The 23,749-nt window shown below is 39.4% G+C and overlaps 1 protein-coding gene across 3 annotated transcripts in view; it reads right to left on the minus strand.

The window, feature by feature from the left end:
* Positions 1-23,749, minus strand: part of LOC5568544 (integrator complex subunit 7) — a 112,118-nt gene that overhangs the window by 23,096 nt on the left and 65,273 nt on the right. For 2 of the 3 annotated variants that reach the window (XR_002501844.1, XM_021851906.1), the window contains one exon: positions 14,215-14,300. Coding sequence is in view for 1 of the 3 variants with exons in the window: in XM_021851906.1 (XP_021707598.1) it covers positions 14,215-14,300 (86 nt within the window). In the remaining 2 variants the exon portion in view is untranslated. Of the gene's footprint in view, positions 1-14,168; positions 14,301-23,749 lie in introns of those variants that run through there. The other variant, XR_002501843.1, reaches the window with a different exon arrangement.

Below are 23,749 nucleotides of genomic sequence, written 5' to 3' on the forward strand. Positions count from 1 at the left end.
GGTTACGCGGCGGTGGTGTACCTACGATTCCAACAGGGTAGCTGCGTGGAATGTGCAATCGTTGCTGCAAAATCACGAGTGGCCCCAATCAAGTTCGTTTCAATCCCACGTCTCGAGCTACAAGCAGCTGTTGTAGGGGCACGATTAGCGAAGACGGTTTGCAGCAGTTTGTCATTCAAAATAGACGAGAAATACTTCTGGACAGATGCTCGCGACGTGCTATGCTGGATTCGTTCGGATCATCGCCGATATTCGCAGTACGTAGCGTTCCGAGTCAGTGATATCTTAGAAACTAGCGAAGTTGCTAATTGGAGATGGATCGGCACAAAGGATAATGTTGCCGATGAAGCCACTAAATGGCAACGTCTACCAGACCTTGGAAGCGAAAGCCGATGGTTTGAGGGACCAGAGTTCCTATGGCAAGAGCCCGTTAATTGGCCTCTAGAACCATTCTCAACCGGTTCAACTAAGCAGGAGATACGTGCACACGTGTTCCATCATAGAACCGCCATAAAGTCATGTGTAACAGTGGCGAATTTCAGTAGTTGGGATCGACTAGTCGGTACGATGGCTTTCGTGTTCCGATTCTTAAAGAACTGTCGAAGTAAGATTGCGGGAAACCAGCGTCGATTCAGCCCTTTGTCCAGCATAGAATTACAGCAAGCATCAAATTACCTATTCAGAGTGGCGCAGAAAGAGTCATATCCCGACGAAATAAGTGTTCTTTCGAACACAAAAGCCATAGCGAAGACGGTTTCCAAACAGAGCACGATCTACTCGATGAATCCGTTCAAAGATGAGCAGCAGGTAATGCGAATGCGTGGCAGAACTAGTAGATGCGAGTACGCTACGATGGATGCGCAGAACCCGATCATTCTTCCAAAGGACCACAATATCACGATGTTGGTAGTACGAAGTTACCATGAACGCTATCATCACCGTAACCATGAGGTCGTAGTCAATGAACTACGCCAGCTATTCAGAATTCCGAAGCTGAGGGTTGTGTTTCGTAAAGTGAGGACAAGCTGTCAGAAGTGCAAGAATCAACGAGCAGCTCCTCAGCCACCAATGATGAGCGATCTCCCAAAATCCAGGATGTCAGCTTTCTGTAGACCGTTCACTTTCGTGGGTGTGGACTATTTTGGGCCATTCATAGTTGCAGTTGGACGAAGATCAGAGAAACGTTGGGGCGTACTAGTGACGTGCCTAACAACGAGGGCAGTGTACATAGAGGTCGCGCACTCTCTGAGCGCGGACTCATGTATTATGGCGATACGGAACTTCATGGTGCGACGAGGTGTTCCAAACCAAATATTTAGTGATCGCGGTACGAATTTCGTGGCCACTAATAAGGAACTGAAAGCAGCACTAGCAGATTTGAATCAGGAAAGAATTATCCAGGAAATAGTCAGCCCTGAAACGGAATGGTGTTTCAATCCCCCGGCTTCTCCACATATGGGGGGAGCATGGGAAAGACTCATCCAAACTGTGAAGCGAAACTTACAGCAGATCACACCACAGCGGCTCTTCAGTGACGAAACACTTCGCAACCTTTTTGTAGAAATTGAAGGCATCATAAATTCACGTCCACTAACGCACGTACCTGCAGATTATCCTGATGCCCCTGTCCTTACCCCAAACCATTTTATCTTGGGCTCATCTAGCGGTCTTAAACCATTAACAGTTTTTGACGATAGCTATTCTTCGTTGAAGCGTACATGGCGTACTTCGCAAGCTGAGGCGAACATTTTCTGGCGGCGTTGGGTTCGAGACTACTTACCAGAACTGACAAGGCGAACAAAATGGTTTAGCGAAGTCAAACCGATTCAGGTAGGGGATATTGTTGTCATCGTAGACCCAGAGCATCCCCGCAATTGTTGGCCCAAGGGCCGAATCATCTCCGTTAACGTAGGCAAAGACAACAAGGTACGATCTGCAGCGGATCAAATGGTCCTGTGGTAAAATTAGCAGTTCTCGATGTTCGACGCGATGAACAGAACAGCCACAACAGTGGCGTACCTGGGGGGGACTGTGACAACCCCTCGGTCGGCGCGTCTCACATCTGATCAAACTGATAAATCTGGCAACCTAATACATGGGGAAACGTCATCCAACGTCAAAGAGAATGACAAAACTGATTGCGATACAGAAGACGTTCCGCGTGTGTCACAAAATTATTGTCTTATCAATTAAAACTTGCTTTCACTTAATAATTATAACTATTCTAAATTACTTTCTATATAAACGCTAATGAATTCCAATAAAATGAACATTTGAATTCGAATAACAGGTAAAAAATGAAATGTAATACATAAAACTAGGTTCCTAATTCATTGCTATTGATGTAGGTTAGACTGTATACTGTGCATATGATAAATAGGCAATTTCCACTGGAATCTAATGCTTGTGATACGCCGGTAAGTTTCTAGAAATATGCACTATTTGGACCGGATAAAAGATAGCATAAATACTTACAGGACTATTACATAGACTCTAAACAATGAAGTAGCAGGAGTGAGAAATTACAAGAAGTTTGAAAGGAAACAGGAGAAGAACTAAACGTAAGTTGTTAAAATGGTAAAGATATGCAATTGCGAAAAGTTAACCTAAATATATTTCAGGAAGTTTTTATCAAAGCGATTAAAAACACGGATTTCAATTCTTCTCTTCTTCTGTAAACCCAACAATTGTTTTCCTGGCAACTTTGATTATACCACTAAGCAGAAGCTTTCAGCTATTGTCAAATCAGTTTGCTGTCCTATATTAGTAAGCTTTTTGAAATGGTCATTTTGAATATATGTAATGATGGTCCACATCAACGAAAATTCGATTTTTGCCAATGAACAGTTCGGATTCCGATATGAGTGGTCGAATACTCATCAACTTTTACGCGTAACAAATTTGATTTGTTCCAACAACCTGAAAGCTATTCTACTGGCCTTGCTCTTCTAGACATAAACAAAGCACTCGACAGTGTTTGGCGTGAATATAAAATAAATAAAATAAAATAAAACATACATTGTTGGAATAATCCATAGTTATCTGTCAAATCGTACACTTTAGATTAATTATCAGAACTCCAAGTCTAAAAGACCCTGTAAGTGACCCTGGTGTTCCTTAAGTCACCAAGTCACCATTATCATACAATAGGGATTTTTAGATCTTACTATTAGATTCACAGGCTAACCGGGGACTTACTTCGGAGTGGTATGTTTAAATGAGGTAGATGGACACTGGTTGTGATTCTTGTAAAGACTGACTCTATTACTTTTTATTCACATCCTTATATCGATCTACCGATCGAATACATCGGTTTTCGTTTAACGAATAATTCGGCATTTCGCCCGATCGCCTACACGCTAAATGTATATCACAGCTCTTCCCCCTTGGAAAGAAACTCTTCAGACTTGTTTTTAATTCAACTATTAAATCCATTACTCTGACAGCATTCAATATTACGTATAATCGAATTCAAAATTTAATTGAGGGCTTTGTTTCCATTTAAAACTTCATGTACACATAATCTTTATCCATTTTAAGTTTTCGCGATCGTTTCGATCGCCGAGGAGCTGACTCCGGCGATATTTCAATTTCACTTGCCATGTTATCGACTGCACGTTTGCGCTTCCTTCCAAGCATTTCGATTTCAGAGAAACCGTGGAACTCCTCACTTGTCGCTCTTTGGGCAGGCTGCAGCTGCTGAGGACTCCATCGGATGATAGGATTAAGATCTTTCTGTGCTTTACTCAAACGAAGCTGTCCTCGATGGGCCATGGTTGGCACGCTTCCAATTTGAACCTGGAATGTATTTCGAGAACTTCGTTTAATGAAATTTGCTTTAAGCCATTTAGCTGGGTTGTGCGGATTATGGTTTTTGTACCATAATTCATCCCCTTCTGTCAGATGTTCAAAAGGATCTAAGCCACTTTCCAGGATAACCCTGCTGCCTTTCGAGGAAGCATCATCATTCACGGGATTTACTAGCTTATTATTGTTTGTCTACGTTTTCTTTTCTTGTTCTATTGTTCTATTTTTAGAAAGAAAGTCACGAACAATGTAATTACAGCTGCGTCCAAAATGGCGTTACCAGAAATCACCGTAACTTGAAATTTCCACCTGAGGTGAAATTTATTCTTCGTACACTTACCAAACGCAAAACAATCAGTATTTATTGCGCTTGATTGTTTCTACCGCTTCACTTCAAAGGAAATCAATTGGTCTGTTCAGATGATTCTAGCGCTTACTATTGGGACGGCGGGTAATTCTGCCAGCTGCGTGAGACTAGCTTTTTCCTTTGTCTGCGTCGACGTGAGATAGCGTTTACTGCAGCAATGCCTTCTATCCTCCACGAGGCAAACCCGTCACCGTTTTTCTTCACCAATTTAACGCACAAGCAACTAGCACCTGCACGAATCACTTTTCCTTCGTCGCCACTTTTTAGATCTTACTATTGTTGGGCAAAATCGGACAATAATCAGGTATAAAACGAGATTTACAACGGAACGTTTTTATTTGTAGCGATTCGATTTGCACAAGAGTCGAGTGAATGAACGAGAATGAAAAAGGAAACGGAAATACAAAAGAATGTCAAAAGCAAAGTACATGGGTCGTTCTCTCTTGATGTTGTCGTCGTGTGACACTCTAGCGGCAGGTGGTGGAAATTCTAACACTCCTCCTCACCAAGTGCCGCTACCTTCCCTGTAGATAATCCAAGCAATCGGGATAGCTGCTTTACCTTCGTCGTTCCTAGTGGCTTCGTCAGTAGGTCTGCCGCCATTGTTTCGGTGGAGCAGTACTCAAGCCTGATTAGTTTCTGATCACACTGCTCACGAACGTATCTTTCCTTCGTCTCTATATGTTTTGACCTGCGACTGACTCGGTCCGACTGCACAAACTGTATGCATCCCTGATTATCCTCTTTGATGCATGTTGGCCCAACGACAGTTTCACCCATATCCTTAAGCAATCTTCTCAACCATACCGCTTCTTGGGTGGCTTCTCCGAGAGCCACGTATTCAGATTCCATTGAACTGAGGGTAACACAATGTTGAAGCCTGCTACCCCAAGAAATTGCTCCTCCAGCGTATAGAAAGGCGAACCCGGTAGTCGATCGACGAGTCATGACGTCGCCCGCCCAGTCGGCGTCCGAGAACCCGATCAAGCCTGCATCGCTGTTGTACTCTAAACGAGCGCCTTTGGTTGAGATCAAATAGCGAAGAACCCTTTTGGCAGCGTTCCAATCATTTTCCGTAGGTGCACAGACTTTTCGACCGAGGATAGAAGCGCTCACGGTAACGTCCGGTCGAGCACACACTGCTACGTATAATAAGGCACCCACGAGACTCCGATACGCTGAATTGTTGCAAAATGGAGCACTGTTATCAACCGTAGAAACAAATCCAGTATCCATGGGGCTCTTAGCGGCCTTGGCAGCTTGTAGTCCGTACCTGCTAGCGATTTTGTCAATGTAGCCCTCCAAACAAACACTGTACTTCCCATCATGTCGTTGGATTTCCAGTCCCAAAAAGTAGCTCGGCTCTCCCAAGTCTGTGATGTCGAACTCTTTCTTCAGTGCTCTGGTCACCTTGTCGATTTCAGATGCACTCCGGCATGCAACGAGGATGTCGTCAACATAAATCAACAAATAGATTGGCGATCCATCGACGACCTTGGAATAGAGGCATTGATCTGTCTCGCTTTGCTTGAAGCCCAGTTGCTGCAACACGGTGTGCAGACGCTGGTTCCAGCATCTGGCCGATTGTTTAAGACCATAAATACTACGGCGCAGTCTGCAGACGAGTCGTTCTTTACCCTTCACGATGAAACCGGGCGGCTGTTTCATGAACAGCTCCTCGTTCAGGTTACCATAAAGGTAAGCAGTCTTCACATCTAAGTGGCGCAAAGTAAGATTGCGTTGAGACGCCACAGCTAGTAATGTGCGAAGCGTTGTCTGTTTGATGACAGGGGCAAAGGTTTCCTCAAAATCTTCCCCGTACCTTTGAGTATACCCCTGAGCTACTAAACGCGCTTTATGTTTGACAATCTCATTCGAGGCGCCACGCTTGATTTTATAAATCCATCGACAACCTACCGCTTTACGGCCTGCTGGCAGTTCAGTCAATTCCCATGTGCCATTCCTGTTGTGGGATTCAATCTCCTCCTTCATGGCAGCGCGCCATTCAGCCTCGTCGGGTCCAGATAAGGCTTCCTGCAAGCTCTGTGGTTCTTCCTCGGATTCGGTCTGAGCACTAAATATCTCTTCCAGCAGCCGTCGTGGAGGAACGCCTTTGTTGATACGCGACGAACGACGAAGTGTTCCAATCTGTTCCAACTCAACAACACGACGATCACCTTCTTCTGAATCCTGGGAAGCATTGCTGTCATCCGATTCTTCTTCGGCTTCTTCCATCCGTACTTCCTCTTCAGCATCTTCGTCTTCATACACTGGCAGCTGCAGCAGATGGCTTGCTCTCGTGGTCGTAACTCCACTCGTACTCGCTTCGACATCCTCACGAACTCCAGACTGCTCAAGGAATTTAGCATCCCTACTCACAGTAATGCGATTTGTCGTAAGGTCAAGGAAACGGTAAGCCTTACGCCCTTCCGCATATCCCACAAACACCATTTTCGTCGCTTTGGGATCCAGCTTACGCCTTTTCACATCCGGTACGTGAACATACGCTTCGGTTCCAAACACACGTAGAAAGGAGTAGTTTGGTTTCTTTCCCCACCATCGTTCGTACGGTGTAACGTCAATCGCAGTAGTCGGCAGTATATTCAAAAGCAAGTTGGCAGTTGTCACAGCTTCTCCCCAATATTGTTTTGCCAAACCGGCCTCCGACAAAAGACACCGCATCATTTCCTGCAAAGTGCGATTCTTTCGTTCCGCTGTGCCGTTTTGTTGGGGGCTATACGGTGCCGTTTGTTCCAATAAGATTCCGTTATCAGCCAGAAATTTCCTCAATTGAGCACTGGAGTATTCTCCTCCTCCATCCGAACGGATAACCTTCGGCAGCCGGCCGAACTGATTCTGCAGCATCCTCGAGTACTCAACGATTTTCTCAGCGGCCTCCGATTTGTTCATCAACAAGTAAATGACACAATACCGGCTGTAATCATCCACCATCGTCATCAGGTAGCGGTTTCCACGAGGCGTTGCCACTTCCAAAGGTCCACATAAGTCGGTATGGACCAGATCACCAACCGCACTCGAAATAGACGCAGACTTCTTGGGAAACGGCGCACGGGCCATTTTGCTTTCGCAGCACACCCCACATTCGGATTTCACAGTGCATTTTTCTAATTTCAGCCCGGTTCCCAAGTCATCACGGACGATCTTCTCAATCGCTTGTACATCTCGATGACCGAGGCGACGATGCCATACATGGATACAATCCTGTTTATGGCCCACAGTCGCCGAAAATGCTTTCTGGACTGACGACTTCAAGCGATACAAATTGCCACACCTTTCAGCACGAAGCAGAATCTTGCCATCTTTCTGGATGTCACAGCCCGTCTTGGTAAACGACACGGAACAACCCTCATCGGTTAGTTTACTTACCGATAGTAGGTTTCCAGTCAACGCCGGTACATGGTAGACCTGCTTGACTGACACAGGCATATCCTTACCATTTCCACCCAACGAACGGAATCTGCTAGAGCCAACACCCACTGCAGCGATCTTGTTACCATCAGCCAGGCCAACAGTCGTATTCACTTTGATGACGTTTTCCAGCAGCGTTGCATCGCTGGTCATATGCGATGTGGCGCCTGAATCAAGACACCATACCACATCACCAGATTCGCCACCGAGTTTCCCCGTGGCCAGACACACTTCATCCGCTTCGTCTTCTTCAACAACAATATTTGCCTTCTGATTGCTCACACTGCCTTTTTCTTTATTCTTCCGGTCATACTCTAGCTTTCTGCACTCCCTTCGAAAGTGGCCTTCTTTGCCACAATAGTGGCACACTTTTTCCTTCTTCTTCTTTTCATTTTTCTTCACACTCACTTCCGTCTTCAGTGCTTTTTCACTTCCAACACCAGCACTTTCACCGGATTTTTCAAGCCGCTTCCTCCACTCATCGAGTAATTTCCCCTTCACGAATTCCAGCTGCAAGTCAGCCTCCGGCCGACTTTCCAAAGCCGTGATGAGGCCATCGTAGGATTCGTTCAGGCTTGACAGGATGATAGCAACTAGCCAGTAGTCCTTCAACGGATCCCCCATGTTAGACAACCTGTTTGCCAGCTGCGTGATTTGCGACAGGTGATCCGCCATGTTTCCGTCGTCCGGCAAATGCATTCGGAAAAGCTTCCGCAAAACATGTATTTTTGTGGCTAGTGAAGACCGAGCATGATAATTTTTCAGCGAGAGCCACATCTCGCGAGCCGACGCGGCATGCAGGACATGACACGTTTGGCTATCGTCGATTGATAGGCCAATCAAAGCACGGGCCTTCCCGTCCTTGTGTATCCAACTAGCAGTTGGAACTTGCGGCATTTGCTCATCGATCACATTTTTCACTCCTTCTCTGATAAGCAAGAGCTCCATGCGGAACTTCCAGAGCTCGTAGTTAAAATCGTTCAATTTTTCTACGCCCAAGCTCATGTTCGCCGCCATTTTGCTCTGCAAGCGAAAAAACGCAATGTTCACACGCCGAAAACTTTTTCCACCGCGAAACCGACTTTTAATTCGTTTTTCATACCACACTGTCCGCGATCCACATTATTCGCGCACTCGCGTCACGGGGCCCATGACCTGTTGGGCAAAATCGGACAATAATCAGGTATAAAACGAGATTTACAACGGAACGTTTTTATTTGTAGCGATTCGATTTGCACAAGAGTCGAGTGAATGAACGAGAATGAAAAAGGAAACGGAAATACAAAAGAATGTCAAATGCAAAGTACATGGGTCGTTCTCTCTTGATGTTGTCGTCGTGTGACACTCTAGCGGCAGGTGGTAGAAATTCTAACAACTATTAGATTCACAGGCTAACCGGGGACTTACTTCGGAGTGGTATGTTTAAATGAGGTAGATGGACACTGGTTGTGATTCTTGTAAAGACTGACTCTATTACTTTTTATTCACATCCTTATATCGATCTACCGATCGAATACATCGGTTTTCGTTTAACGAATAATTCGGCATTTCGCCCGATCGCCTACACGCTAAATGTATATCACAGGGATATCTTTTTTTTTTTTTTGTATGGTATTCAGTTGGAGCTGCCTGACAGCTTAACTTGTCAAGGCTGAACCCTCGGTCTGGCTTTTGCCAAGTTTCCCCTCTACCAGGAGCAATACTCAGACGGACTAGGCAATGGCGCCCACATGAACACTGTTTTTTTTTTATTAGTATTGTGACGTGGTAGTTTTTGAAAAGTACCCATATTCCCTTGCTTCTTAGAAAAGAAGCATTGTGAAAATCAGCAGCTCCATCAGAATTTGTTTGAAATAGTAGTGTAGTAGTGTCATTACTAATACTGTCTAGTCGAAATGGTTTTGAATAATTTGTCATTCAAGTGCTATTCTGATTACTCCTGTCTTTTAAGTAAGATTAGAGTCTTAAATGTCAATTGTCGTCAAGTCTTAACAAAATTGGGCTGTTTAGTAAAAGTTCTAGTTAATTTCATTTTTTGTTGTTAAAAGTATTTATTGGTCATTACGTTCATATATCCTTAAAGAAAAAAGTCGCTTTCCTTGTCTGTTCAACAATTTTTCGAAACTTGCAAGTGTACCCTAATGATCGATCTCAGCGTCTTACTTTCCATAGTCATTTTTATAGTGAATATTGAAGAGTAAAGTTACCTTAGGCTTTTATTACAGTCTCCTACAAGATTCACTATTTGGTGGCAAATGCAATGCTTCACAACGCCTACTTTCTACTTGTAATTTTTGCGAAAATGAAGCTGGAATTAGATTAGAAATTGAGTGTCACGTTTATTATTGTCCCCGCGTATGTTTCCAAATCGTCTGTTGCAAGTGTAAAAGTTTATTGAAGCTAAATATTTTCACACTATAACTAGGGCAATAGTTTGAAGGTTTTGAGGTTTTGTCCTAGGCTGGGTCTCAAACAAGTCACATATTTTCTCGTTTCCACGTTAATTAAATGCAACTAGTGGAAGTAACCAGGAAACCCGAAAAGAATCGTGTCAGAATATACGCATGATTGTTCGACAAAAAAGCGGAAAAGTGAAAAATGGCATGAATGAAATAAGAGCGATGAAGAGCTCTATTTGAAGAAATGCAGATCACACTTCAAATTTTGGTGAGATTGTTCTCTGCTTTATGATATATTTTAATTTACAAATGATTCTTATTTTGCGTGTGCCCTAATTTCTTGATAAGAAATGCAAACTTTAGACATTGCATTTTTTTTTGCAAGGCCATTCATAAACCGTGTAAAGAGAAAATCTAATGTAATTCAATTTTAACATAAACATGTTGCTTGCAAATCAATTGATCGATCTTTGTTTATCTTAATTTGATATATGACGGGAAAGGGTCGAAATATTTTTTTATGTCTTTTCAGAAAGCGAGCAAAGGCGCTTAAACCAAGGCTCTAAAGCCAGGACATGTGGAAGAAATGCCTGTGTCCCATCCCAGGAGAACTAGAGTTACAACAATGGAGTGTGTATTAATTTTCTTAGCAACGCCACTCCCAACGATTTATCCTATAACCCTAAATTGAAACGGTTGGTACGGTTGTCCCCGTTTCTTCCTTCCTTAAATTGAAAATTTCTCGCCTATCATATTATTCATTCGTGAATAACCTGATCGTCGTGATTTTTTCAATTATCTTCAAACCCAAAGTCTGCACAGTAGGCCTGGCCATTTTAATATTTGTATCATATCGCTGATATTCTGCAAATATTAATGCTGACAAGAAAATACCTGAATAAATTTAGGTATTTCCAGGATGCTTTTCAATATTGGCTGTGCAAGCACTTAGAATAGAATAGAATAGAAATGAAGCTGGAATTAGATTATTTATACCGTTGTTACAAAAGAGGTATTTCTTATTATGGCAATGTAAAAAACTTATTAAAATAAGATTGTCGCCAGTTATTTCTACTCAGTGAATCTACTAGTCATTTTCCTAAGAGTTCCTAAGTATTCCCTACGTCGTATATGATAACGATGTGTCTAGCTAGCTAATAGTAAGAGTGGCTACGGATCATTCTGGTTAGCAAAAGGCAAACTGAACGTCACCAATAGTATCAATGTCCACTTCGAATAGATTAATTATTTGAAATGGGCATCAATTCTATCAATGACGCAGAATGTCCGTTGGATCACATCCGAGATATTATTGCGTCTATGCCATATGAATTATGACGCGGCTTTAAGCAAAAAATGCCAAAATGTGATACCACCACTACAGGTTACGCCTTTGGTTTCCATCATATCGGATATCGGACCAATATCATACAATATTTTCACATCTGACCTACCGTAAGGACGCCATTCACCGCTCATTTAACAGCATTTCAACACATTAAATTCTGTCAAAAATCGGTTTTTCGATATTTTTCGCAACTTTTTGCGCTAGACGCAAGTTAAAACATTTGTTTTTGTAGGAAAGAAGTTGAAATGTGAACAACGTATAATGGTACCGAATAAAATGTATGCCAGTGATACATGTGTAGGGCGCCATTCACCGCTCATCCTAAGTATGAGGCTCTATATACACAACTAGTTGGAATTCATTTACTTTCACTAGCTGGTTGTTATCTTTGTACTATAGTACAAGAACATATTAAAGCGTGGCAGCTTAGAAGCATTTTTCGATCTGCCGTAATAAAATCATTTCTCAACTCATGTTTACCGCCTTAAACAGCCTAAAATTATTTTTTTGAAATAGTAAATAATATTAAATCATATGAATTTCATTCTGATACAACCCATTCTGGTATACTAATACATGCTGATGACTTTTATTGCGAAAACTTGTTCAGATTTTTCAAAATAATTCAATGAGCGGTGAATGGAGCATGAGCGGTGAATGGCGTCCTTACGGTACATGAGTTTCATCAGGGATGTGTTTGTTTGTGGATGAAACAGGCCTGTCCGCCAAAGGACGAAGCCTGCGTGTCATCTGTAGTAGATTGGATATTTTTGGAATTTGGATATTTTTTCTCCATACCTTCAAAAATGGAAGATTTTTCCTAATGCTTCCAAAACTCAACTAAACGTATACCCAAATAAACCAAAAGCTTTTTATTTGAAACTTTCATGTAAACGATGAGAGAGATTCCAATAAATTGGTCAGATGAAGTTAAGTATCTAGGGCTCATGCTAGATAAAAAAATAACTTTCAAAAATCACATTGAGGACATTCAAGCCAAAATTAACAAATATATAAAATGTCTGTATCCATTTATTAACAGAAAATCTAAACTTTGCCTTAAGACCAAGCTTTTGATCTTCAAACAGAATCTCAGGCCAGCCATGTTGTTTGCTGTACCAATATGGACCAGCTGTTGTCATTACAGGTCAGACTCGATTATCCGGGATTCGATTATCCGGAATTTGTTTTTTTGATGTTCTTATTTTTCAAGTTTTATGCATAAATCTGAGATAATTTGGTATTGCACTATACAATATGAATGGTTTTGCAATTTAGAACGTAATTAAGAAAAGGGGGGTTTGAAAAAGTTTTTTTTTGTGTATGCTGGTCAATTTTATTTTCTTGTGGAGGCCCCTAATGTTCCTAGACAAAATTTCTGGCTACGTCACCGCATCATATAAATAAAATAACGAAAAAAGATAATAATTACGTTCTTCTGTCAAAGATTTATTTTTTTTCTTAGTGATTCGACAATTATCCGGAGTGAAAAAAAAATCGATACTCCGGATAATTGAGTCCGACCTGTACCAGGAAGAATGCTCTGCAGAGGATTCAAAATAAGAATTTGAGAATGATTCTGAAGATTCCTCCCTGGTATAGGGTAAGTGTTCCATTAGTTGTGGGTGTTCCTATAGTTGCGGTAGTGTCATTTCCAGTGATTTTATTACATTAGCCACAGAACCGACACTGCCAATCGACGTATTGGCTTGTTGATACACGGAACAGTTGAAAAGAGCGAAATGTCACTAAAATTGCAAAACTTTTCTTACTTGTACCAATCAATAGTTGCGGTAAAGTGTTCGTATAGTGGAGGATCCCATAAGAAAACAACGGATACCGCAACTATAGGAACACAAATTAAAAATATACCGCAACTAAAGGAACAGTGTACCAATAGTGGAGGTATTATTTTTCACTGACATGCCGTGGATTACTGCGATGAAATCATTTTTCTCATTAAGTCAATGGTCTTTACTTCCCGTTACAACATTAACATGTACATTAATTGCGCTTCTTCAATTTAGGTGGTTGAATGAAGTTCAATCGTGCTTAGTACTTCCACTACATCTACCCTAGTACTAAAGAGTTACATAGAATATCCGATGTTGAAATATTGGATTTTTTTTTTAATAATTTTAATCAAAAATCATTGCAATTTTCTGTTTCCGTGATTGACGCGTTAAATATTTAGGTTACGTTAAGTAAACTAAAACCCTTTTTTTTCTTATTAGCAGGTGAAATTAACTCACCTGTAAAAATTCTGAACCGCTACGGCAAATTAAATGTAATATGTTGTTAACAAAAGCTTAAATTAGTTTTACCAATTAAGGATGACAGTATTGTCTAACACAGAACACCTAGATATGAGAAATGAATGTTATGTTTGAAATGATGCTGATAAAAGAATTAAAACAAAATCATTCACATAATCGTAAATTCCTTATCTATATAAATAAAAATGGAATGGTGTTTGTATGACACGAATAACTTACGAACGGGTCAACGGATTTGTATGATTCTCTCTCCGCTGTATTCGACAAGGGTTCCGAAGTGTTTGTAAGTATAAAAATCTCAGGATATTCACCAGGAAAGTCGAAAAACCGAGAATGAACCGAACTGTAATTTTGTATGGGGCGATTGAAATTGTTTTTCAACAGCCTACTTGATGGCAAGACGAAGTTTGCCGGGACCACTAGTTAACAATATTTTTAGTCGCATTACTTCTCATTTCGAATTGGAAGTAGAATTTATCCTGCATAATGCTTAACCTGCTTAACTAAGGCTTTCGAAGATGTTGCAAGACTCAAGATTCCAAAAAGTTTCATTTTTAGTGTATTGAATCAATGATAGGGTATACTTACCTGTAACCGTTCAAAATCGACGTGTTGAAGATTGAATATTGATGCCTTGTTTGAGGTTGTCTTCCGGAATACGCACGTGAAGCATGCTGAAATCGACCATAGAAAGAAGAGAAATTATTAAACACGTCTATATTGTAGTAAAGACTTAATGAAGCTCCCAGTTCATTCTAGTAAGAAAAGCTTGATAGTTTGTAACTCTATTGAATAATTTGCATTAGATATTTCTACTATTAAATTGCCATTTTGAATGCACCGGATACCCTTGTTGGTTTGACCACTTTTAATCTGAGCACTTGTTGATTTGCACCCCACTAATCTAGACATCGTTTAAATTAAAATTGGTTCAGCTCGTGTAACGGAGTAAAGCGAAATAGAACATCGTGACACAAAACAAGATTGTAGGGCGACAAAAAGTTCAAATTAACAATGAATCCCGGTGGTTTTTTTTTCTATCTTTATTAACGAGATTTTTAGCCCTGGGCTAGTTCATCTCGGGACCAACGGCTTTATTTCCCTTCCGAAGGAAGTCGTCACTGAAATTTTTAGTGACTATCTCGGGGATGGGATTCGATCCCAGGTCCTCGGCGTGAGAGGCGTGTGTTCTAACCACTACACCAGGTCCGTCCCGGTGGTTTGCAAGATGTATCGTTTATACTATGTGATAGTACCGTGACATGCCCTATATGATTTATACTGCCGTGCAAGTCAGTCCCATCTGCATTTTCGTCAAAATTGAGATGAGTTCAGTTTTCAACATATATTCCAATGCTCTTTCGGCTGCACTAAGAGACAATATGTATTGTTCAGAAAAATAGGAAAAAAACAGTAAGTCAAATTGTCCCATAATGAAAAATAACCGCATATCATTCCAACTACAGATTTCCGCACCGTGTATCACAAAAATGAATCATCTTTATATTTTTCTCGTAAATATATAGTAGTGCAAAGCAAATTGTGAAAGTTTCATTAAAATTTGAACATGTTCCAATCCTCAGGATTTTTTTGAATAATAGCATGGAAAACGAGTTTGGAAACTTCACAGCCCAGTAACTGCAGATTTCTGCACCGTGTAACACAAAAATGAACCGTGTTCTGATCATTTTTATATTTTTCTCAGAAAGATATCGTAGTGAAGGATTTGAACATGTTGTAAACAGCTGGAATTTTTAGAATATTCGTATGAAAATCGAGTTTGCAAACTTCAAAGTCCATTTTCTCAATGCCTACTTTTTACAGATGGGACTGACTTGCGATTCACGGCAGTATACTGCCCTGAATCGCAAGTCAGTCCCATCTGTAAAAAGTAGGCATTGAGAAAATGGAGTGTGAAGTTTCCAAACTCGTTTTCCATACGAATATTCAAAAAATTCCACAGGAGTGAAACATGTTCAAATCTTATTGGAACTTTCACAATTTGAAAATACCTGAAGGTCGTAGGCACAAAAGTCAATTTGGACAAATTGAGATGTAAGATAGTGAAAAATAATAGAATCGTTCTGGTGGGCTCCGATCCCACGACTCCCAATACGCTAGACTGGGCGCGTTAACCAACTACGCCACAGAACGGATAACGATTCTGCAGCGCAATCGGCCAACCTGAAACCAAAGTCCGTCACGACCCCATTTTCTCCTTCACAACCCTACACCTCCTTCGGCTTTCTGAGATGCCCAATTCGACTCTCCTAAGCGTGCCTACGAACAACAGTGAGAGATTTTATTTTTAGCGTCGCACTGTTGCCTTGTTTGTGCCACACTACTCATATGCCAACGTTGGCTCAATGAGATGGTTAGTAGAGTAAAGTGGGGCAAAAGTTCGAGTGGGGTAAGAGTTTCTTTTTAAGATTTCTAGCTCAATTCAAAACAAGTCTTATAAATGTCATTGTGGTTCGAATGCTATTCAAGTTAGAGACTTTTACTCCAAATATCATAAAAATCGATTGAGATTTGTAAAAGTTATGGCTGTTTGTTGTTTTTCGACGTGAATATTGTAATTTTTGGTCAAACTTTCGTTGCATTGAACCAATTGAAGATAAAATCTCTTTCAATATTTGATGTAAGGGCGTTTCTAGGCCTATCATAAGGTTGCTTTGAAGTGTATTAGATTTTGCATAAATGCTTGAAAACAATTTTTGGCCCATAGTGGGGCAAAAGTTCGAATCAGCGGGGCAAAAGTTCGACCCATGTATAAAATTACGGAAAAATTTGCAAATTGCCTAAAATCCACATATTATCTTCAAATTTAGTTATATTTGTCTGATCGTGTGAAAACTGTCACCAAAATATTACATTTCCACTTAGTTTTGCGAAAAACTGCTATTTTTGAGTTTATTACAATTAACCCGGTTTTGGGCAATTTTTTTATGAAAATTTAGTGTGTATTTTTCGGCAAACTTAAGTTTACGGCTGTTGTAAAGTATGCCCGACATAAAAGGATCGATATTTTGGATTTTAGCCAGCGAACTTTTGCCCCACACTAGATTCGAACTCTTGCCCCACCGGTGGGGCAAAAGTTCGAATAAGACAATCAATTTTGAAACTGTTATAACTAAAAATGGGTAAATATTTTGACACAAAATTGTTCAGCAAAATTATAGCCAATATGTTGAAGGTTCACTGTATGGTATTTGTTTTGTTTTAACTGCTATTGTTTTCCTGGAAACTTTGATTATACCACTAAGGTCGAACTTTTGCCCCACCTTACTCTATGGGTCCGGCTTTCGACGTGGTCGTATCTCGTCATATCGACCCCTTTTGCGATAGAGAGATCGCCGCTCAAATTTACTCAACAAGGGTTCTTCTTCTTCTTCTTTCTGGCGTTACGTCCCAACTGGGACAAAGCCTGCTTCTCAGATTAGTGTTCTTATGAGCACTTCCACAGTTATTAACTGAGAGCTTTCTTTGCCGATTGACCATTTTTGCATGTGTATATCGTGTGGCAGGTACGAAGATACTCTATGCCCTGGGAATCGAGAAAATTTCCTTTACGAAAAGATCCTCGACCAGCGGGATTCGAGCCCACGACCCTCAGCATGGTCATGCTGAATAGCTGCGCGTTTACCGCTACGGCTATCTGGGCCCCTACAAGACAACAAGGGTTGTCATGTCTATTACGGCTTAACCAGCCGACGGTGTTTTGAAAATACCTGGAGGTCGTTCACAATTTGCTTTTCACTACGATATTTCTCCGAGAAAATTTTAATGATCATCAAAACACGATTCATTTTTGTGTTACACGGTGCGGAAATCTGTAGTGAGACTGATATGCGATTACTTTTCATTATGGGACAATTTGACTTGCTGGTTTTTCCTAATTTTTCCAAACAAATTAGGGTTTCAATGCTAGTAATGGACCCCTTAGTAGCTGAATTTCACTCTCGACGCTTTTCCGCAATGATATCTCAGACGGATATACGTTTTGTGGAGTCTAACAACAAGTTTAATGTCTTTACTTCATAGTACGCCTATGAAACACACCAAATCATTCGATTTTTTCCAGCGAAATATGCATTTGGAAAACTGTTGTCCGAATGCCTATTATGGACCCTCTCGGGGTCAATAATAGGAATGTTTACAAATTTGACGTTTCCTATTATGGACCCTCCATTTGATTCCCATGTAATCCGGCTCGCTGCCGACGTGCGTATTATGGACCCACCTGGAAATGCGTATTATGGACCCTCTTGTGTGGTTTCATTTACATAACTGTTCAAATACCTGTACTTATGCGTCTCAAACCAAATATTTTGTTTGAAACTGCTGACTAACAATGCGATCGAAGTTCCCCCTGTGGATTTTCATAAAAATAAGGTTGCTTTGAGTGTTAATTTCATGTTTTTCTGTAGGGGGTCCATAATACACAAAGGGTCCATAACCGGCATCGACTCCCTATATTATCTCATAAGTGCAGCTGAAAGAGCATTGGAAGATATGTTGAAAAGTGAACTCAACTCAATTTTGACGAAAATACAGATGGGCAGAGCTGAGAAAAGTTCTGAAATTTACATCACAGTAGGCAAGCGTAGTGAATCACAGTCAGCGGAGCCAGCGAAACTCACGCGTATCGCTTCTGTAGGCAAAATGCCTTGAAAATAGCAAAACACCCGTTGCTAAGGGCAACCCAAAACTACTGTAGAAAAATGATCCATTTCCCGCTGCATTTCCCGCATTTACAGCCAGAGCCGTAGCGTGGTCTCATGGCGCCCTTGGCGAACCGACATTTGAGCGCCCCTTGTTTGAAGCTCAAGTTGTTTTTAAATATATTAAGAAAGCATTATATTACCTGTAATACACGAAATTCTAGCGCGACTTCTGTAAAAACGGTTCATCAAAATTCTCAAGGATTATGATATTGGTGTTTATTAAAACTTTGTATACAGACATTCAATGATGGGATAAAGTTCTGTAAGAAGTCATACACAGTATACCAAATTTTATTCTCAGGAGGACTGTCTGATAGCCCGGATGTTATTGAATTTTCTAATACATTTCCTGTTAAGGTGAAACGGTTTGGAATCAACTTCTAAGATTGCACTAAAACTTAAAAGGCACAAATCTCGCGAAGAAAGCATCCCACAACAGTGCACTTTCTATTTTGGCTTTATGCTAGTGCATAAAATAAGAAGATCAGGAACGTTTGCCAACTATTTCTCCAGTTTTGTGCCTTTGAAAACGTGAGTAGGGTGAGAAGTCGGCCATTGTGCCGGCCATCTTTGGATTCCGAGATGTTTCACCTTAAGACCACAGGGATCTATTGAAATATCAGTATAGTGTATATTCCCTAAGAAATGGTTGTTGACAATTGCTGACCTATTTACTTTTGCTTAAGTTTCTTAAATTATTAGATAATAGAGTAAAACTAAGGTATATGGCTACTGTTCTCATTTCAATGTCAATTATTTTTTTAATAATTTGATTCGGAATGTTGTGAGAATTGTTCTGAATATTCGATCTGATTATTGAATAAGATGCTATTCGATTCAGAATCACGTGAAAACGCCCAAATCTGACTAGGGATCCTACTTAAAATTTTGTCAAAAACTCGCATGGTATTCTGTCAAAGTCCCACATACATGATACTTGTATACCTATGTGGAAATTTTAAAAGAGATTTCGTAATGGACATTGTGGCCTGGTTTGTGTGATAATATGAATAATAATTATGTGGAATCCTACTGCTTCAATGTGAATCATCATCTCAGAATCCAATTATTGTCGAAATCTATTTACCCCAATGACCGTTTTAAAGGCACTTTACTGAAGAAATAGTAAAATAATTGACCAAACTTTTTTTTTCTGCTAGTGCACAAAATACTTAAATTAGAATTTCACTGTTGTTCGCGGCTTCTTTCAAAAGATTTGTGCCTTCAAAGTTTTGATCCAATATTTCATTTGTCTTCTCAACTGTTTCGCCTTAACTTTGAATTTTTGTGTCGGGATCTCCAAATCATTGCTGGAATTGGAAAATTTTTATTTAATGTACATTGATAAGCCTGAGATTTGTCATAGTAGTTTTAAATTAACTATTTTGTTAATTTTTCTGGATTTTATTCAAGTTTCTTCAATAATATTTTATTAAAATCAATTGAGTAACACTTTTTTCAAATTCTCATTTTTCACCTTGTTTTTCTGGTGTTACGTCTTAACTGGGACAGAGCCTGCTTTTCAGATAAATGGTGGATGTATGGTGACTCGTTCTTTGTGAGAGGAATGGTTTATTGGAATGAGCAACCAATAAAGGCAAAAAAATCACTTGAAAGGATGTGGAAAATGTCTTCACTAGAATATTTTATCAGAGACTAGTTTTATTCCAATTGCTAAAAAATCTTTACGTCATGTTCCAATAAAACAAAACTAAGTGGGGCCCAGATAGCCGTAGCGGTAAACGCGCAGCTATTCAGCAAGACCAAGCTGAGGGTCGTGGGTTCGAATCCCACCGGTCGAGAATCTTTTCGGGTTGGAAATTTTCTCGACTTCCCAGGGCATAAAGTATAATCGTACCTGCCACACGATATACACATGCAAAAATGGTCATTGGCATAGTAAGCTCTCAGTTAATAACTATGGAAGTGCTCATAAGAACACTAAGCTGAGAAGCAGGCTCTGTCCCAGTGGGGACATACGCCAGAAAGAAGAAGAAAAAGAAATTGTGTTTTTACTGAAAGCTTTACTTGCCAATTGACCATTTTTTGCATTTGGATTGGATATCGTGTGGCAAGCACGAATATATGTACTCTATGCCCAGGAGAATATAGGTTTTGAACTAACAACCCTCATTGTAGCTGCGCGTACTATCTAGGTCCCATAATTTGCATTTGTCATGTTTAGAGTTTTTTTTTAACTGTCTCTTTGAGAGACCCCCTAATGAAATATGTCTCCTCTAAAATTTTACAAATTATGGCACGCATTTTGGCGCCCCCTAAAGGCTGGCGCCCTTGGCGGGTGCCAACCTGGCCAATAGCACGCTACGGCACTGTTTACAGCCTTCAATGACACTACTGATTTAGAAAATTCATGTACCCAACATAGGCTCCTTGATGAGATTCACAATTTTGAACTACTGTATTAGAAGAACCACGTGATTTTCGCAAAAACTCAAGCCTACTACTATTACCATTCCCAGCTCTGCAGATGGGACTGACTTGCGATTCACGGCAGTATACTAGTCGAAATTTTAACCATAGTTACAGTTACTGTTGTTAACCATACGTTCCAAATACCGTGCATCTGACCCCGACTGTTGAGTGATATTTGGAATCATCTCTCATTTGAATGAACGAAGCGCATCATAATCAAACATGTATCAAACAATGAGATTGGTATGATTGAGAGCATGAGCATGATTGACCGCCCGCAGTTACTAATCCGTTATTGCAAGAACAGCTGTACTTAAACAGGGAACCAACAGATGCTACTCAGGATCAGTAGCATCTTCAATCTGTAAGTACTGATGGTGCACCCATTATTATAACAAACAATAACGGCGCCGGCTGAGTCCGAATGCAGGTCAATTTGGGGATGTGAGGGAAAAGTTGACGTGTTACTCTGCACTTCCACAAGAAAACACTGGGAGTCTAAGTAGGTACGGGAAAGGATTCGTTTTAGTCAACGATGAAAATATAATTTGAAACAAATACGTCAGCATGTACACGGATGACAGATAGCGATAGTGCGGTTACTACGCGAACCGGACACGATCCTGATTTCGTTGCTCGCTCCACGAAGGAGCATCCCGACTAGAGGCTGGTAACAAAAAATATAATAAAATTTTATAAGAATATGATATGCATATCATATTATGATATAATTTTGTTAGGCTTCGTTATTCACAGAACATGTTAAACCAGAATTATAACATAATGTATTTTATTTCTTGTTCATTTTTAACAACTTTATAACAAAATTAAATACATACTTATGCATTTCAATAATACATATACAATATTTGAAACTTTTTCTTTTCTTTTAGACCAACGATTATGTGATATTATAACGTTGAGTTTTTGATTCACAAAGCAAAATATATTTTATTGTGTGTCCTTCATCACCATTCTCCATTATTTTAACATTTAAGCTAAGTATGATGTTCCGCTCAAGAGAGGTAAAAATTTCTGCAGAAGAAATGGTCAAGTAATTTTCTATACTAAGCTCCATTTGAATTGACATTTCTTTTCAACTGTGTACTGCGATCAAAGAAAAATGCTTTTCTTGTGCATTTCTTGCAAAAAATTTCCCATGCATCGAGATAGGCGTTTACTTTTCTGTTGAAGTGCATACTTCCCTTTACACAAAATTTAAATCTATATTGTTGTTGATTAGATCATGCACACTTAATTTAAAATGCCGAATCTCGGCTAATTTTAACCGAGATTCCCACAGCCGAGTAGTCGGCAAACAAATTTCCTGGGATCTCAGAAAATACAAGCCGAGCATAAGTTAATTGTACCTCGTTGCTAAGCAACCAGACAATTTGTTAGCTGAGTCTCGGTTAAAAGTGGAAAACCGAGATTCGCACAGCCGAGCTCGTGAAAAAAATCTAAGTCTGTGTACCAGACTAGAGGCATATCAAAAAAATAAAATTAAATTTTATCAGAATATAATTTACATATTTCATTATGATATAATTTTGTTAGACACTGTTATCCACAAAAAATATACCATAATATGTTATGATTATTTTGAACATGTTCCTATTTGTTTATTTTTAACAGTAAAATTGAACTCATATCAGTGCATTTCAATAAGTTATAATGCAGTCGACTCTCCACAACTCGATATTGTATAACTCGATATACTCTATAACTCGATGGATTTTTCGGTCCCTTCAAATTTCCATACATCGTGCTCTCCATAATTCAAAATTTACTTTTTTTTTCATTTCAATTCAATCCTATTCTTTATTGTTCCAACATTTACACAAAACGTTTATCTATATTGTTGTTAATCATATGATTTTTTTTGTTGTAAATATTAACTAACTCATGCTAAAAACGAATTACTTTGTTTTCATTTGGGGAGAATAAAAAAAATCTTGGATTTGTTAACAAAATGTTATGAACATGATTTAATAATTGAATAATTGCAAGTGATTCAAAATTAACTTGTTGCTACACAATTCCAATATTAAATTGCTTGTTTTATAGCAAAACATACATTTTTTTCTGTTTATTGCGCGAAATATCATGTCTTCTTAGAATTTTCTTATAATTGATAAAAAAAAACTCGTAACTAAATGAGTAACTCCGTACATTACACAGTATTACAATTTTGATACATTGTATCAACAATTATAACTGAGTTTGATAGATTTAAAACACATTTAATTATATTTATTATGCAATTCATATATTTTTTGTCATAAGTTTAGTTATTTTAACAACATCCTGCATCAAAATATTATCAACCTATGTTCGATAAAATCTTTATATCATAATATCGTAAGGTGATATAATTGTGTTATGTACCAATAGTCGGGTTACCCCGTATATAACACAGTATTATAATTTTGATACATTGTATCAAAAATTATAACTGAGTTTGATATGTTTTTGATATATTTAAAACACGTTCAATTATATTTATTATACTATTTATATATTTTTTGTTAACAACATCCTGCATCAAATTGTATCATCCTATGTTCGATAAAATCTTTATATCGTAATATCATAGGGTGATATAATTGTGTTATGTACCCATAGTCCTTTTGAGAAATATTAACTAAATGAAGATAAAAATGATTTACTTTGTTTCATTTAGGAAGGATAAAAAAGAAATGGCGGCCATTTAAAATTTGTCCGCCATCTTTAATTTTGTTAGAAAAATCAATATTTCACCATAAGCACACCGCTCGTTTTGAATTCTGAGATCACCATCAGAAAGCTGAGGAAAAATTGCGTAAGATAGGCTACAAAAACAAGGTGAGCAATGGTATTTACCCTATGAAATGAACGATTTTCTAAATCATGTTCTACGATTTTGACGTATATGGCGAGTGCAATCAATGCAAACATTATTTTTTGTACAACAAAGAAACAAA

This window comes from Aedes aegypti, chromosome 1 (assembly GCF_002204515.2).
Source record: "Aedes aegypti strain LVP_AGWG chromosome 1, AaegL5.0 Primary Assembly, whole genome shotgun sequence".
Lineage (NCBI taxonomy): Eukaryota > Metazoa > Arthropoda > Insecta > Diptera > Culicidae > Aedes > Aedes aegypti.